Genomic DNA, 17,559 nt, shown 5'->3' on the forward strand with positions numbered 1-17,559 from the left:
CAGGAACATCCCTGCTGGGGTCTGAACACCTTGCAGAGGACCTGGCCTTGTGATGGTTATTGTTGGGGAGGCTGGAGCAGGAGCAAGAGGCTCAGGTCCTGTGTAGCGGACATCCTGTCTCAGGAGACAAAGCTAGTGCAAGGCCCAGTAGGTGACTCAGACAGTGGAGGTTGTGAGGTCAGGACAGGGGGCCCAGCCTGGACTGGAGCTCAGGGAAGACTCCTTGGAGGATACGACGAGCAGGGCATGGGGGCTGGAGTCTCCCCGTGCCTCTTCCTCCATTGCTCACTTTGCAGTGAGAACTTGGGCAAGTCACTGTCCTTCTAGGACAGTTTCTTGCTTCTGAAAAAGTGGAATCTGAAGATGAACTTTTTCTCTTTCTTTCTTTCTTCTTTCTTTCCTTTTTTTTTTTTTTTTTTTTTTTAAGGCCCTGTGGCTTATGGAAGTTCCCAGGCTAGGGGTTGAATGGGAGCTGCAGCTGCTGGCCTATACCACAGCCACAGCAACTCAGGATCCAAGCCACATCTGCAACCTACACCACAGCTCATGGCAATGCTGGATCCTTAGCCCACTGAGTGAAGCCAGGGATTGAACCCTCGTCCTCATGGATGCTAGTCGAGTTCACTACCACTGAGCCACAATGAGAACTCTGAAGATGATCTTTAAGGTTCTGTCCATAGTGGCAACAATAGCCCCATTCACGAAATGTTGGCCATAGACCAGGGGCTTTATCAATAAGCATTCTCACCATCACTTTGCCAGATTCTCATTCCCATTTTAGTGACGAGGACACTGAGATGCAGAGAGAACACGTTACACAGCTGTTCAGAGACAGAGCCTGATCCCATGATCCAGGCTCTTGCACTGCATCCTGCTCCCTCTTCAACGCCAATAGTCTGTATGTGGTGATTTAGTCCAGGTAGAATGGAGGCAGGATGCACGGCTGACTGGGGACAGCAGAGGCAAAAGCTTAGCTGTGAGCCCCAGAGCTCCAGGGTGAAGGGCGGGCTGGGGCCGAGTTGGGCTCCTTGCTCCTGCTATTCTCCTGCCCGGGGCACAGCTGGGCTGGGAGCTCCTGGCTCGGCCAAGCAGCCTCACACATGACCACAGGCTTTGCAGTTGTCCAGCCCTTTCCCATCCATGATCTCATTTACCCCTCATGCCAACCATGGGTTGCAAAACCTGTCACTCCTCTTCACAATGAGGGACTGAGGTTTGAAATCTGCCCATGTTCCTATAACTGATAACTAACCAAAGAGAGACCAGAGCCCTGTCTCCACTGCCTGCTGCGGCCCATCAGAGAAGAAGGGCCCAGAATACTAAGCTGCCAGGCACCCAGCAATCCTCCTCATGCTCCTTCTGTTTGAAAAGGAAAGCGTGAGTGTGGGCTCTGGAGTTCATCAAGCAGGGGCTCAAGTCCTGACTCCCTCACTCTCTGGCAGTGCATTTGCTGAACCTCTCTGAGCCTTAGCTTTCTCCTGGGTCATGAATGAAATGTAAATGAATAAAGAATGAATGCTAGAGCCTGGCCTGCATCTCCTTTGCCTGAGCAGAGCCTAGACACAGGCTGACATGGGACACCCCAGAGAAGCAGAGTATAGGGCTGGGCAGGGTCGGGGAGCTCCCGGCCCAAGAAAAGGATCCTGTGGGCTGGGGCTTTGCAGTAAGATAGGAGTCAAGGCGGGTCTGCAGGCTAGGCAGGCACAGCCTAGGGAGAAGAAGGAAAAGGACATTCCAGGTGAAGCACAGGCCACAGGCAATGCAGAGGCAGGAAGACAGGCCGTGGGAAGAACAGGGAAGGAGTTTGGGTTTAGCTAATGGCTGGGGAAGACACTGGCCCAGAGGGAGGTGTCTTCGTGGCGAGAGGATGATGAGCAGCAAGTCTGGAAGCCTAGAGGATGGCTGCCTCTGGAGAGCCAGTTCTTCAAGAGTGCAGGGGCTGGACCATTACCCACCATGTCACCCACCTAAGTCCCCTTCAGTCCCTGATTTGCCAGGACCTCTGGGCAAAGGGCCGGGTAGGGGTACAGTTCCAGCTTGGGAGAGACAGCTGCGCAGGCCTCCTGCCTGCTGCAAGGGATTAACTGGCACAGCCACAGTGTGTGGGGGGCACCTGGCTCCTGGCTCTGCCCACCGCTTACCCTTTAACTTCTTGTTGCCCAGAGCCTTGGCTTTCAGGTTTAAAGGCATGTTTTTTAGTGCCCTGTGTTGGACATTGGTGACACAGAGATAAAGACAGATCTGGAGCAGGGTGTCCCCTGCCAGAGGCACCTTTATCCATCACTGCCCTTTGTCATGCCAGCCATGGGACCTCTGAAGCCCTCTGAAACCTGCTTCTCTCCACTGGCTCCTTCCAGGGCATCTCGTCAAGTCACTGCCTTCCTCAAACCAGCAAACAAATAAACTTTCCCTTGACCTCATGCCCTAGCTCTCTTCTGTCTTCTTAGCCAAATGCCTTAGTGTTGTCCACACTATCTCAACTTCCTCATTGGGGGGACCCTGCCCACCAGACCCATCCCCTCTTTATCCTGGGCACACAGCTGGACTACATTTCCCAGCCTCCCTTGCAGTTAGGTGTGGCCACCTACAGGAGTGCTGCCCAGTGAGATAGGGTCGGAAGAGAACCAGCCACTTTCAGTCTTGTTCCCCTCCCAAACCTCCAGCTCAGGTTCCCTGCACTCTCCGGGGGCTGGCTTGATGCAGATGACCGCGGCACTTTTGGAAGGCTTGTGCTGAAGACAGGAGACCCTCCAGATAGAGGACCCAGAGTCTCTGAATCATTTCAGATGCAAGATTCCCTTTCCTTAGGAATATCAATTATTTTTTGTAATAGAAGGGGGAAATAAACCCCTATCGTGTTTCAGCCTCGGAAAAGATCTGACCTCGCTGTGCATTAAAAAAAAAAAAGAGAGAAAGAAAAAGAGGAACTTGGTCCCCCTGCTTCTCCATGTCCTCGTGTTAGACAACCCAGGAAAGCAGGGAAGAGGGGGCCTTGGAACTCTGAACAGAGTGTCACAAGGGTCCTGGAGCAGGAGGTGGCCAGTGAACTTACACAGGCAGCATTTCACCTTCACCTTGACGTCCTTCCTGTTTGGTCCAGTGTCACGGTTGCTATCTGCCTTTCCCAAACCACCACAACTGTGTGAGGCTGCAAAACCCGTGTGGTCAGAACCCTGGGGAGAAGGGCAGGGCCACATGAGGGCCAGCAGGACTTGGAGACCTAGGCCTGGGGGAGGAGGCTGAAGCCCAGGCGGGTGCTGGCCCAGCCGACAGGAGCGGTGAGGAAAGGGTTAAGGGGTCTGTGAGCAAGATTGGCGCTCCTCTAAGTGAGGGCAGTAAAATCAGCATGTCGCCTCCAATTTGCTCCGGCCTGACCTTGAACGTGAATCATTCCATCACAATGTCCTTATTGATTTCCACAGGAAGAGGATTAAGCCCAGAAAATCAGGGCGGGAACTTGAGCCTGAAGCACGGAAAATGGGATCGTTCTGGGGCTCAAAACCCCTCGTGTTTGCAAATACGTCACAGGGGGCTGCAGGCTGGGCAGCCGCCCCGGCTTGACTACCAGCTTTCTAAGCGGCTGGGTCCCGGGCTTCTGTTTCCTTACCTGTCTGCTGTGTGGCCTCCAGGGTTCCCTCAAGATGTAAGTCACATGCAGATAGTGATGAGGAAACAAAGGATGAGGGAGATGCCATGGAGACCCCTCCAGCCCTGATTCTATTCTAGGGTGGTTACTTCATCCTCAGGGACCCTCGGAACCAAACAGGCTGTTCCAGGACCAATGCAGCCATTGAATCAGCTGGTCCAAACAGCCAGAAAGGACCTCCTTAGTCCTGAAAACCCTTCAAGAGGGATATAGGGGTGTGTGTGTGTGTGTGTGTGTGTGTGTGTGTGTGTGTGTCCCAGCATAGATGCATAAAAGAAGTGGGTTGTTCAGTTGGAACTGACCCACAAATTCCTCTCTTCATGTAACATATCCTGCAGATAAGTATACATCAGTATACAAAAGGACTAAATAATATTCTACAGTGTGGCGGTACTAAGTTATTTAATCATTTCCCTATCAATCGGCATTTAAAGTTGTTATCGGAGTTCCCATCGTGGCTCAGTGGTTAACGCACCCTACTAGGATCCATGAGGACGTGGGTTCGATCTCTGGCCTCGCTCAGTGGGTTAAGGATCCGGCATTGCCATGAGCTGTGGTATAGGTCACAGATGCGGCTTGGATCCCACATTGCTGTGGCTGTGGTGTATGCCGGCAGCTATAGCTTCAATTAGACCCCCAGCCTGGGGACCTCCATATGCCGGGTGCAGCCCTAAAAAGACGAAAGACAAAAACTAAACTAAAATAAAGTTGTTACCAATTTTTTTTTTAAACTTAACGCTGCAATAAGCATCCTGGCACATGCCTCCTTGTATGACCTGTTTCTTTAGATGCTGTATGTTTCTTTAGATCCTGTTGCTGTAACAAATTGCCACAGACTCCAACCTCCACTTCTATCATCACAGCCCCTCTCTCTGATGCTGATCCTCTCTCTTACAGATATTCTTATGATTACACTGGATCCACCTGGATAATCCAGGATCAGCTCCCCATCACAAGATCCTTCACTTAATCACATTTGCAAAGTCCCTCTTACCAGAGGTTCCTGGCACTAATATGTGGATGTTTTGGGAGGACCATTGATCTGCTTCCCTCAGCTGCCTGGAAACAGGATGGCTTGGTCAGAGGGTATATGCATTTTTACTGTAAATCAACACCTCAAAATTCTATCAGTGAACGCTCTGATCAACGCCAGAGGTGCTGGCTCTCTGAGGGTAACTGGGCAGCATTGATTTAGGTTTAAAATCCTCTCTCTTATCTTCTCCCCTCAGTGCAGAGCAGGGTGTCATGTTCGTTGGCGATTTCCTTCTTGTTAATCTTTCACTAGTGTCTGAGCCTAGGAGAGTTGGTTTCCCAGGAGGAAGCGAGGGGAACAGGACCAGGAGGGTTTTGTTTTTGTTTTTTAGCCTTTTGTCTTTTTAGGGCTGCACCTGTGGCATACAGAGGGTCCCAGGATAGGGGTCGAATTGGAGCTGTAGCTGCCAGCCTATACCACAGCCACAGCAACATGAGATCCAAGCCAAGTCTGCGACCTACACCACAGTCCCTGGTAATGCCGGATCCTTAACCCACTGAGCAAGGCCAGGGATCGAACCCGTATCCTCACGCATACTAGTCAGGTTCATTAGCCACTGAGCCATGATGGGAACTCCTGGGGACCAGGAGTTTTGACCAAGGGTTGGGGTAGGAGGCTGGCTTCCAGGGGAGGCAGGCAGAAGGGGGTGCCTAGGTGGATGGAAATCCAGGAACACTGTGATTCCAGTGGTTGGTGTGATCATCAGAATCCATGCCCACTTGTGGGGGTGGAGCAGGGAATCTGGAAACTGCTGCCAACTGGAGCCAAGAGGGCCAAGTCAGCAAAGCTGGGTCACCAGTGACAGACAGACTATGAAGAATAGACCAAGGCTGCAGAACCAAAGCTGCAGAAAGACATTTAGGCTGAGACTATCTGGCTTGAGCTGGTGCCCTCTGCCCATTTACATAACAGCTGACAAGGGATGGACCTGCTCAAAACTGCTTGCTGGTACACGAATGTATTTGGAGTGGTAGGGAGGTAAGGGCTGAACAGCCAGGAACACTGCGATTCCAACCATGACTAAAGAACCACCTTTGTCTTAATCTCAAGCCCTTACTCTATAATAGAATTGGTGTTTTTAAATCAGTTCCCTTTAAAGGTTGATTTAAAGTCACGTTCTATTGAGTTCAGGGTTCCTGTGGAAAGCTATTGATATATGACTTAGGGAGTGCATTGTGCTGAGAAAATGACTGATTGCAAGCCTTTAATTATCAGTGATGGAGAAGTGTGGAAGCTTTGGCCCATCCATCTCTGGCTATAATGATAGGAAATTAAGAAGTCCAAAGTATGCATTTAAGGTTACAAATTTCCCTCTAGGTACTTCTTTAGCTGCATCTCACAAGTTTAATGTGTTTTACTTTCATAATCATGAGAACCATAATATTGTCTCGTTTCTGTTCTGATTTATTCTTTGGTCCCTTGCTTATTTATTTTTAATTTTTATTTTGTCTTTTTAGAGCCGCACCCATGGCATATGGAGGTTCTTAGGTTAGGGGTCAAATCAGAGCTGCAGCTGCCTGCCTACAGCCCACAGCCACAGCAACGCCAGACCAAGCCACGTCTGTGACCTACACCATAGCTCACGACAATGCTGGATCCTTAACCCACTGAGCAAGGCGAGGGATTGAACCCTCATCCTCATATATACTAGTCAGGTTCATTACCACTGAGCTGCAACAAGAACTCCAGTCCATTGCTTATTTAGAAGTGTGTTTCCTAAGGTGCTGTAAAGCTCTCTTTTCATGAGCTCATGTTAGCAGACAGATTTGCCATGAGGAGAGACACAGACTTGTGAAGTAAAAAGCAAGCCTTCCAAGTGTTAGCTTCCCAGGGGCTGCTCTACCCCTCCAGGCATCTTGCATTCACACATTGACTCAGGCCCTAGGGGTTTCCCCCTCTTATTGGCAGGTGCTTCCTCAGACCTCCCCTCTCCTGCTTCTCCCCACAAGGGACAACCCAGGAAAGCATTCTCCCACTTGTCCCTTAGATGTGCCAACAGTCTTTTAAAGTTGAAGGATCAGGAGTTCCCATCGTGGAGCAGTGGTTAACGAATCCGACTAGGAACCATGAGGTTGCAGGTTCGGTCCCTGGCCTTGCTCAGTGGGTTAAGGATCCGGCGTTGCTGTGAGCTGTGGTATAGGTCGCAGACGCGGCTAGGATCCCGCGTTGCTGTGGCTCTGGCGGAGGCTGGCGGCTACAGCTCCGATTAGACCCCTAGCCTGGGAACCTCCATATGCCGTGGGAGCAGCCCAAGAAATAGCAAAAAAGACAAAAAAAATAAATAAAGTTGAAGGGTCACTAAGAACCTGATCCCTGGATTCTCCGTAACCCTAGTTCAGCCAACAGCGGCTACAAAGCTTACTGAACTCTATGAGAAAACAATAGGAAAATAAATACAGAAATGTTGCGAGGCCAACATGAAACCTACTCTGAGGGCCTGAGCCATCCACATCCTGTGTGAGAGGCCTCTGACCTGGGCCCGAAGAGTCAGCACCACTCCTCAGGCCTGTCACCTGAGTGCCAGCTTTCCAGCTTCCAAGGTTCTCTTCCTCTTCCCACCTCCTCCCCTAGGAGCCAGCCTCCTAGCAGTTCAATTCTAAGCAGCAGACACCTGTGCTGGGCCCAGGGGGGGTTGGAGAAGTTGGGGTGACCTCCTTGGTCTTGTCTTCATTGCTGAAACTCCTTCAGATTCAAAGCAGAGCTGTGACCCTCAGAGATGCTCAGAAGCCTGATGTCTTCCTGTGGTTTATTGGATATATAAACAGAATACAGATCCAGGCACAAAGAGGCTGCAGGAACAGCTGGGGACCACCCTGACACAGGGCCCCAACCCCGCTCCTAGGGGCACGAGGGAAGCCATACACCTCCAGGCATACAGGGCAGGGCTAGGGGCTGAACAACCTCATGTTCACGCTCTTTGGACACAGCAACACAAAGTGGCATGTGGGATGGGGGGGCTGGGAGGTGGAGGGGGCCCAAGCCTGGCTTTGGGAAGGACACTGATTCAGAGACAAGGCTCTGACAAATGCTCAGAGACGACTGCACACGCACAGAGCCTGCATTTTTCACTGACTGATGTTCTCCTGCCAAGAAGTCCCAGGAAGCAGAGAGCTGGGCACTGGCTGAGCCACAAAACTCACACTCAGGGCCCTTCCGGAGACTAACTCTGCTATGTTCTTGGAGAAAAGGCACATTGTGAAGCCAAGGGCTGCCCCTGAAGGCTGAAGGTATCCTTGGCACCTGAGGGCCCTCGGAGGGGTGGGCTGCCCATCCACACGGGGATGAGTTGTGCTGGACCCTCACTGGGAGGGCATCCCCTCCCCCTACACCTCACAAGCCAGCCCACCTGCCAGGGAGGCAGGTTTGGGGGATGGGAGTGGGAATGGACACGGAGCAGGCATAGTCCTGCTCTTTTAAATCCTTTCCTGAATTACAAGGTCAATAACAGAATACCAGGGCGTCCCTCTTGGGGCTCTACGGGACTTGAGGGTCACTGAGCCCAGTCCCCAGTCTCCAGGTCTGACCTCACAGCAGGCCTGGGAACCCACCCTCTTTGCTTCTGAGAAGTCCCCCTGGGAAACGATATGCAGACCTGGATGTTGCCATGAAACCCCCTTCCCTTGCACTGTCTGTGGTTCTTCTGTGGTCAAAAGGGCCAAGAAAGGGAACAGGCCACCATACCCGGGCCCTCCGGTATGGGTCTTGGGTCCAGCCCTGGTCCTGGCTTCTCAGGAAAGCTCTCACCTCCTCCACCAAAGCCCCACAGGAGCTGCATATTTGTGACCTCAAGCCAGGGCCAGAGCTGAGTTCCCCAAGTGCCCAGCTGTGGCACTTTCCAATGTGTAGAAGAGGGGGAGCCCAGAGAGGGAGCCACCATGGGCTGGGATGGCCCATTCTGGTCACTCTCAGTGCCTCTGCCTGCTGTTCCAAGCTCAGCACCTATCAGCTCTCCACACCTTCAATGTTCCCCGCCCCCCGCCTACGCTGGGCCCGCTGGAAGCAGAAAGTGGTCCAGCCAGCCCCAGCCCCCAAGGCCTCAGGACCACTGGCAGGCACAGTCGGTGGGCTCCTGCACGGTGTAGGGCACCCAGGTGCCATTGGTGGCACAGAAGAGCTGCACGGAGCGCCGCTGCAAGCCCACCTCACGGCAGCACTTGCAGAAGCGGGCATAGGTGTTGATGTTGTAGTTGTAGATGCTGGCGGACGGGCACCTCCCATCACAGGACACTAGGTTCACCTGGGGATGCGCAGGAGGGTGAGGCAGGCTGCGTGGCTTCCAGCCCCCAAAGCCCCTCCACCCCCACCTCTGGCTGTGCCACGCCCCCCCCACCGCGGGGCCAGGCTGCGCGCACCGGGGTGTTGCTCCTGCATTCATTCTTGCGAATGGTCATGCGGATAGTCACCTTCTTGCAGGAGCGCCCATCCTCTTTACCTGGGGGAACAGGGTGGGTGAGGCTGCCGCAGCTGAGCAGTGCTCCTGGGGCGGCAGGCTGGGCCAGACTGGGGCAGTTAGTGTCATGCTGGAGGGCCCCTCCACCAGCGTTAGTGCCCATGCATTAGAGCCCCTCCCCATCGGAGGCAAAGCCTTTTAACTCAGTGCCTTGGAAGGAGGTGGAGGCGGGAAGGCAGGGGAGATGGGTGAGGCAGAGAGGGATCCCTGGGATGGCCTGGGGGCACTGGCTTGGGAAGAGGACAAGGGACAAGGCAGACTGCCTCTCCACCCTAGCCCCAATGCCTGTCTCTTATCCACTGGCAACCCTGAGGGTGGCCTCTCCCTGCTCTCAGCTTTAGCGTTTGAGAGGGTTCGAGCATGAAGATTCTGCCATTTCCTGATGAAGCTCTGGTCCCTGACGTGATGCTTGCACACAGCCAGGATCACTCAGTTTCCAGGGCTGTCAAACAGGACAGGATCAGGGATTCATCCACCTCACACGGCTGGAAATGGCTAAGCATGCAGTTCCTCTGCCTGGGCCACGCCTCCCACAGCCAATCGCATGGCTCATTCACATCCTCACCTGCTGAAATATTTCCTCACCAAGGCACTTCCTGGATCCCCTTCCTGAAATTGCCTGGGGTTAATAGATGCAAACTATTGCCTTTGGAATGGATTGGCAATGAGATCCTGCTGTGTAGCACTGGGAACTATGTCTGATTACTTATGATGGAGAATGATCATGTGAGAAAAATAATGTATACATGTATGTGTAACTGGGTCACCTTGCTGGACAGTAGAAAAAAAATGTATTGGGGAAATAACAATTGATTACAATTAAAAAATAAAAATTAAATTAAAAAAATAAAAAATAAAAAAATCCAGAGGGAACAGGGGAAAAAAAAAAGAAATTGCAATTTCATCTCTCCACTCAGCCTCCCTCCCTGACCCCTCCTTTCCTTATTTCTATCCAGGGCACTGTCACCATCCTATGAGAGAAACACTTGCTATGATGCTGTTGACACTTAAACTTTAGGGACTTCTTTTGCACGGGTTCCTTCTACAGTTTGTGGTGAGTCCTCTCATTCCACATAAGTCCTTCCTTTCATACCTCGATGTGGATTTCTAAATTTGTGTTCTTTTCTTAATGAAGATCCCATCAGTTGCATAAGTTTCAGCCTTCATAAAGCCAGATACATTCATCCTATTGTAATTTCACTTGCTATTCTGTCTCTCCCACAAAAACTTCAGCTCCATGAGGCTGTGTCATTTATGCTGTGTCTAACGTGCCTAGAACATCGGAGTTCCCTTTGTGGCTCAGTGGTTAACAAACATGACTAAGATCCATGAGGATGCGGGTTCGATCTCTGGCCTCACTCAGTGGGTTAAGGATCCCACGTTGCTGTGGCTATGGTGTAGGGTGGCAGCTGTGACTCCGATTCGACCCCTAGCCTGGGAATCTCCATATGCTGCAGGTGTGGCTGAACAATGCCTGGTGTACTGGTGCTAAATAAATATTTGCAGGATGCATAGATGCCCCCGTGACCCCAGGGTGCCTGTGGGAAATGGGGTGGGATCTTCTCTTCTGGCCTCTGGGTTTCAGCACAGTTGGTTTCCTACCACACAGGCTGAAGGACTCCTGGCCAGAGCCAAGTTCACTTTTTTTCCTTTCTCTGCTCCCAGGAGGTGGGAGAACCAAGAGCTTTCCTCAGGGCCCTAGACTGAGAGTGGGTGAGTGACCAGCGGGAGCAAAGCAATGGTGGCACTGGGCATTGGTGGGCATTGAGCGCCAGCAGAGCGGGCACTGCCGAAGCATTCCCATGCAAGCCCGGGGTGCAGCTTGCTACCTGGCATGCACTGCTGGCCCGATGGCCTTTGCCAGAGGCAGGGAGCAGGGGCACCACCCTTCCCTCCCCTACACCCCAGAGCTCGGGGCCACCTAGCAGAAGTGACATTGTTGGAATCAGCAACGCGGCTGCACGTTTCCAGTCCCATGGGCTTCCGAGAGGAGTACCTGGGTGGCAGTGGACACTAACCCGTGGAGGAGAGGCAGGGCTAACAGGGACCACGGGAAACAGGGTCCCCAGGGAACCTGGGGAGAGGGACAGGGGTCACAGGTCACAGGGAGCACACCGGACATTCAGGGAACATGAGTTATGGGTCAGAGATCAGCCATTGAGGCACTGAGCCCAGTTTCCTTGGAATTTGTGAGGTGGACATAAAAGGGTCCCAAATTCTACATCCCTCCAAGGAAGGGTCGAGGGCCCTGGGGGAGGGGGGACAAGTGGGCAAAGTTCCTAAGGCTGATTGGTACATGTGTGCACATCTGGTTGAGGACGCAGGTTCCAGGGCCTGGGTGTGAGGACAGATGCACAGAGCTCTCATTCAGGCTCAATCAGGGAGCCAAACGGGCCCGAGGCCCACCCAGGAGGCACCTCCAAGACAGAGCTCCTGACCACAGGGAGAACTCATGTGGAGGCCATCTGGGCCGAGCAGGGGACCCTGGCTGGGCAGGAAGGAGGGAGAGCAGCAGTGAGCTGCTGACCTCCTGAACCCCACATCTCAAGGTCCCCTGTCTCCAATAGGAAGCGGAGGGCTTTTCTTGGGACAAGGACATGAGCATGGCCCCTGCCCACCTGTCATCTGTTCTGGGGCCCTAAGCCCCATGGCGGAGGTGTTATTCCTTCATCTACTCACCCCTGAAGAGCCACCACCGGAAGTGCCAGGCCAGGAACCCGGCCCTCTGAGCCCTGACATGACACCCTGTCCCCCCACCAGAGCCCCCACCCGGACCTCTACCATGCCCACTCACATGTCCTGCAGCATCCTTCCAAGGAAGGTACCACCGAGCCCCCAACCTAGAGGGAGAGGAGGATATGGATGGGAGACCCTGTCCTAGGCCAGGAGCCAAGATCCCAGCAAGAAGCAAAGAGATTGCAAGAGTCTTGACTCCCTTCTTCCCATGATGCTCCAGAGCGGGAGTTCCAAGCCCTGTTGTCCATCAGGCCCTGGCCGGAGGGGGAGGAGCCCCTGGGCTGGGCACAGGGGCTCACCTGACTGGTTGAGACACTGGCACTAAGACTGCCACGGCCACCAGTGAGGTTGGAGGCTGGGTTAAGATGGTGCAGGGCTCCTGGCTTTCCAAGGGCAGCACTCCTTATGCACCCCCCTTGCATCATCCCCCTTAGTGTTTCCTGCACGAAGGGTCAGGATGGGCTGACCCATTTAGGTCAGTGGTCTGGGCTCTATCTTAGCCCTGGATAAGCTACCTCTTCCCCCTGGACTTAGTTTTCTCATCTCTAAAATGGGGGCAATGATCCCTGAGAGCCCCCCTCCTCTGCTATGAAATGGGTAAAACAGTGGATGTGACAGTTCTTTATAAATAAGTGTGTGTGTATGTGTGAGACCCACATGGGTCTCAGTATGTGTGTATGACTTTGTGAGCACATACGTGTGTGTACATGTGTGAGTTTGCATGCCTATGTCCGGGTGTGTGTGAGAGAGTATGATAGGCTATGTGTAACTATTTTCAAGGTAAGACCAGAAATATCTGAATGCCCAATATTAACGTCAGGAACTCTACTAATTCAACAAGAACCTCCAAACTCTCCAGGAAATCCTTTTTCCCTGAGATATGCCCATAGCGACAGCTGTTTATGCTAGTGCTGGCACCTGTTAGCCCACTGCAGGACTGAACCTTGCATCTGCGTGGTGCATTGTGTCCCAGCGTGTCTTTGTGTGTGAAGGTGCGTGGTGTATGCACCGGCTGGCCGAGGTGTTGACATCCCTGTGGAGTATGTGGTGCCTGTGAATAGCTGACTGCCCGTGCTGGTGTGTATATGTGCCTACAACAGTGTATCTGTGTGCATCTGGGCAAGGCTGTGTGATGTGAGAAAATGGTGTGATGTGGTCAGAGCAAAGGTACATGGGGAGATGTGGAGCTGGAGGGGGGCCGGGCAGGGCAGGTCCAGGCTCCAGGGAACCCCCTCTTTCTACCCAAACCCCACCCAAGACACCCCTGCCGCTACCTGCTGCCACCACAAAGACAGCTGATGCCCCTGGCCTGAGGCTGTGCTGCGGGGGGAGGGGGCCAGCACTGACCTTGGCACACTCTGTCTCGTTGAGCGGTGGGCAGCTGATGGGCGAGCGGACGAGCACGGCACCCAGCGGCGTGCTGCTGCAGTGATGGCGGGTGCAGTCTGCGATCCAGGATGCCCCGGGCTGGCGGGCACAGAGGTCACAGGTCTAAAGACAGGTGCAGCCCAGGACCTGGCACTGCCCAGAACCCCATTTGTACCCAGTGGCCCTGTCCCAGCTGTCCCCTCTTGGGACACCTTCCCAATATGCAGTTAAGGGGTGACATACCAAGAACAGGGAGGTGGTGCCATTGGGGAAGGTGAAGAGGCAGGACACGTTCCTGCAGGAGCCACAGCAGGCTGCCAGGTCCCTTGGGTGCTCATACTCCTGGTTCTGCAGGGCAGGGTGGGACCCGATGGGCCTCAGCCACCCACCCACCTCCACCCACCTGCCTCTCCCACTGTCTATCTGCCTCTGAACCCAGAACCCAGAGAGGGGCCCCTGTACATGCTTGGAAAGGAAGCTCTCAGCCTCCTTCTATCTCAGGCAGGCAAGTCATGCTTTTGTCAACCCTGAGCCTCCCTTTCAGCAGTTTCTAGGCCCCAGGGAACAAACACAGCATTGCTGGTAATTAAGGGGGCCGGTTTGGGTTCCAGATAGACTTTAGTTTGAGTCCCAGTGCCTGTGGAAATTTTGACAAATGGCTGGGCCTTCCTAAACTTCAGTTTTCTTATCTGAAAAATGGGATTAATTCCAATCCTTTTTATTCAGCTAATACTTATTTAGCCCTTTCTAGAAGTCAGTCATGCCAGGTACAGGCCATGTAGAAGCACTCAACAATCAGTAGCAACACAAACAGACCAAGAGGATAGGGAATGCGCCAGGCATAATAAATGTGTATTTTTCAGAACTCTCGCTGTGGTGCAATGGAATCGGTGGAGTCTTGGGAGCCCCTGGGACATGGGTTCGAGCCCCAGCCTGGCACAGTGGGTTAAGGATCCAGCATTACAGCAACTTCAGCTTAGGTCGTGACTGTGGCTCGGATCTGATCCCTGGCCCGGGAGTTCCATACGCCGTGGGGCAGCCAAAGATGAAAAAAAAATTTTTTTTTAAAGGTGTATTTTCTCTGTCAAATGCCCACCTTTTTCTAGGCTTTGTCTCTTGCTGCTCTTCTCCCTGGACTCTCCTAACCCAGCCCCGTTCTCAGCACTTTCCATCAAGGTCTCCGAGGACCCCTCATGCCCACTCTCTAGACTCGTCCTAAGAGCTTGGGCCAGTTTGAAGCTCAGAGCTGATTCTCAAGCACCGAGGGTCTGTGGGCCAGTCCTCCTGTCCCACCCCTACCACCCCTCCCCCGCCGCGCTGCTGCCCCTACCGCCTCACAGTGGACATCACACAGCACAGAGGTGGTGTTGATCTGGTAGAAGCTGGTGAGAGGATCCAGCAGGTCGGTGCAACGGGAGGTGTGGCACACGCCGTCCGCAGAGAGCTCCACCACTGTCTGGCCGGGCTGCATCACCCCCAGCTCGCGGCTCAGACACACGGGGGCCTTCACTGGATAGGCATGCAAGGTGGCCACAGTCACTGAGGGGCCAGCACCCACGCGAGCCATGGCCTGGCTGGCCCACCCTCGGCTCCCTCTCCCGACTCACCGCACTCGTATTTGGCGCAGCCACACACATTCTCCACACTGTGCATGAATGCCTCGTCCAGCTGCGACTTCTCCCACTGGGTGGGCAGGGGTGGTCAGCGCCCCGGGGTGGGGAGGACCAGCCCTGCCCTCAGGAGCAGCCTGTCCCCTGGCTTCCTTCTGTCAGTCTCTCCGTGCAGTTGGCAGGCCTGTGAGCCTGTTAGCCGGGGTCGGGGTGGGAGGGGGGCTCCGGGTTCCCTATGAGCTCAGTCACCCTCCCCGGAGAGACAAATGCCTGGTGTGGCTCCCAAGCCTCCCCAGTGTCTTCTCCTGGGCCTCAGGCCTCTCCTGTCATTCTGAGCACCTGCTGGTCACATCAAGGAGGGACCCCTGCCTGGCTACTGGCCCAGAGCCTTGCTGGGGGCTTCCCTTCTTTCTTTACCAGTTAAAAGAGGATGGGGAGTTCCCATTGTGGCTCAGCGGTTAACGAACCTGACTAGCATCCATGAGGACGCGGGTTCGATCCCTGGCCTCACTCAGTGGGTTAAGGATCTGGCGTTGCCGTGAGCTGTGATGTAGGTCGCAGACGTGGCTCAGATCTGGCGTGGCTGTGGCTGTGGCATAGGCTGGTGGCTATAGCTCCGAATGGACCCCTAGCCTGGGAACCTCCATATGCTGTGGGTGTGGCTCTAAAAGACAAGAAAAGAAAAAAGAGGATGGAATGAAAGGAAATATGTGCTGGGGGAAGGGGCCACTTAGAATCCAGAAAATTATGTAAAAAAACATAATTTTAAGCCTAACTTTACATTTCTTAAAGTATATACATTTCTTTTGGTGGAGAAGCCTGGTGGTTAAGGTCATGTTCTCTGAGGTCAGATTTCCTGAGTTCCAGTCCTGGCTCTGCGATTTACTAGGTACGTGACCTTAACCTTAGTTTCCTTGTTTGTATAATTGGGATAAGCCCAGACTCAATCTTGTTGGGTTGTTGTGAGAATTAATATGATAATATACACAAAAGGCCTCGGGAGGCTCCTGGCATATAGTGAGCTCTCAATAAACATCAGCTACTGTTAGGATTATCATCCTCCTCCTCATGGCGCAGCCACCCCCACCATCGCCACTGTCTTCCTCACCGTCCTCACCTCTCCCCATCCCCATCATCCCCACTGTCATCACCTCCAGCATCCTCATCACCACCCCCGCTATCATCATCATCACTGTGGTACTTAATCCTCACCACCCGGAAGCATGATCAGGCCCATTTTACAAGCGACGGCCCCCTGCCCAGCGTGCAGAGCTTGGGATGAGAGTGCTGACTTGTAACTCAACACTCTTAGCCGTAGATGAAAGGAATAGGGTCTCCAAAAGACTGGGGGAGAGAGAAAAGGAAAGGGGGGGGGCAGACCAGGGGGAGTGTGGAGGGGCGGGGTCTTCATACCAGATGGCACCGGGGCACCGGGATTGTGTCACAGTCACACTCTGAAAAACAGGAGGGGCCGGGACCCACCTCACCAGAAATGTCCAGGTGGGAGTCCTCTGGGCTTCCCAGACCCCTCACTGAGGGTGCAGCCCCTCCCCTAGCCTCCCTCCATCCCTGCATGGGGGCTGAAGCTCCCCTGGTTGGGCAGGTGGGGCAGTGATGGGTTCTGATGCCAAACTCCACATCAACTATGCAGGGAGGACAGCCAGGTAGATGGATCAATCCCAAAAAGGGTTGCTTTTGTCCCCTGGGCTGCATTCCTCCCAGGATGCCCATTCCAGAGCAGAGTGGGGCCTCTCCCAGAAGGGACATGGCAAGGATGGAATTTCTGACCATCTGCATTTCCCAAATGTATACTCAGCAAGCTGAGTTCCTCTCAGAGCCTTTGCCTGTGAGCAGATCAAATTCTAAGCTGAGAGGGAGCCGTCTGCAGAGGCACTACTGACTGACTTGGGGGTTCCACCAGCTCTAGCTTCAGGTGGAGGAGAGAAGTCAAGGTCACAGTGACTGTGAAGCACACTTCAGAGTCATCCACTCATGCGGCAAATAGTTTTAAGCTCCTATATGACGAGATTTTTCTGTGCTCTGGGGATAAAGCCATGGATAAGACAGACTAAAATGTCTGCCCTCGTGAAGTTTATGTTCTAGTGAGGCCTGGAAAAAGCAAGCCAAATATCCAGATGCAAAACAGAGTTTCTCGACCCTTCTTTATTTACTTAATTTTTAAATTGCTCTTTAGGGCTGCACCAGCAGCATATGGAAGTTCCCCGACTAGGGGTCAAATCAGAGTGATAGTTGCCGGCCTACACCACAGTCACAGCAACTTGGGATCTGAGCACATCCGCGACCTACACCACAGCTCAAGGCAACACCAGATCCTTAACTGAGAGAGGCCTGGAATTGAACCTGCATCCTCATGGATACTAGTTGGATTTGTTTCCGCTGTGCCACAGTGGGATCTCCTCAACTCTCTTTTGAAACACATTTTTATTTTTATTTATTTATTTATTTTCTTTGTCTTTTTTTTTGCTATTTCTTTGGGCCGCTCCTGCGGCATATGGAGGTTCCCAGGCTAGGGGTCCAATCGGAGCCGTAGCCCCTGGCCTACACCAGAGCCACAGCAACCCAGGATCCGAGCCGCGTCTGCAACCTACACCACAGCTCACAGCAACATCGGATAGTTAACCCACTGAGCAAAGGCAGGGACCGAACCCGCAACCTCATGGTTCCTAGTCGGATTCGTTAACCACTGCGCCAAGAC

The 17,559-nt window shown here is 53.3% G+C and overlaps 1 protein-coding gene across 2 annotated transcripts in view; it reads right to left on the reverse strand.

The window, feature by feature from the left end:
• Positions 1–7,408: 7,408 nt before the first annotated feature.
• OTOG (otogelin) overlaps positions 7,409–17,559 on the reverse strand; it is a 93,419-nt gene continuing 83,268 nt past the window's right edge. For both annotated transcript variants that reach the window (XM_085011823.1, XM_085011824.1), the window contains exons 49-56: positions 16,257–16,297; positions 14,841–14,916; positions 14,564–14,742; positions 13,477–13,581; positions 13,213–13,332; positions 11,924–11,969; positions 9,032–9,111; positions 7,409–8,916 (exon numbers count right to left, since the gene is read on the reverse strand). In XM_085011823.1, the coding sequence (XP_084867949.1) occupies positions 8,716–8,916; positions 9,032–9,111; positions 11,924–11,969; positions 13,213–13,332; positions 13,477–13,581; positions 14,564–14,742; positions 14,841–14,916; positions 16,257–16,297 (848 nt within the window). In that variant the 3' untranslated portion in view covers positions 7,409–8,715. The remainder of the gene's footprint in view (positions 8,917–9,031; positions 9,112–11,923; positions 11,970–13,212; positions 13,333–13,476; positions 13,582–14,563; positions 14,743–14,840; positions 14,917–16,256; positions 16,298–17,559) is intronic.

This window comes from Sus scrofa, chromosome 2, assembly GCF_054392235.1.
Source record: "Sus scrofa isolate SSC_HxYL_T2T_F1_AM1 chromosome 2, Sscrofa_HxYL_maternal_Yorkshire_Landrace_v2.0, whole genome shotgun sequence".
Taxonomy (NCBI): Eukaryota; Metazoa; Chordata; class Mammalia; order Artiodactyla; family Suidae; genus Sus; species Sus scrofa.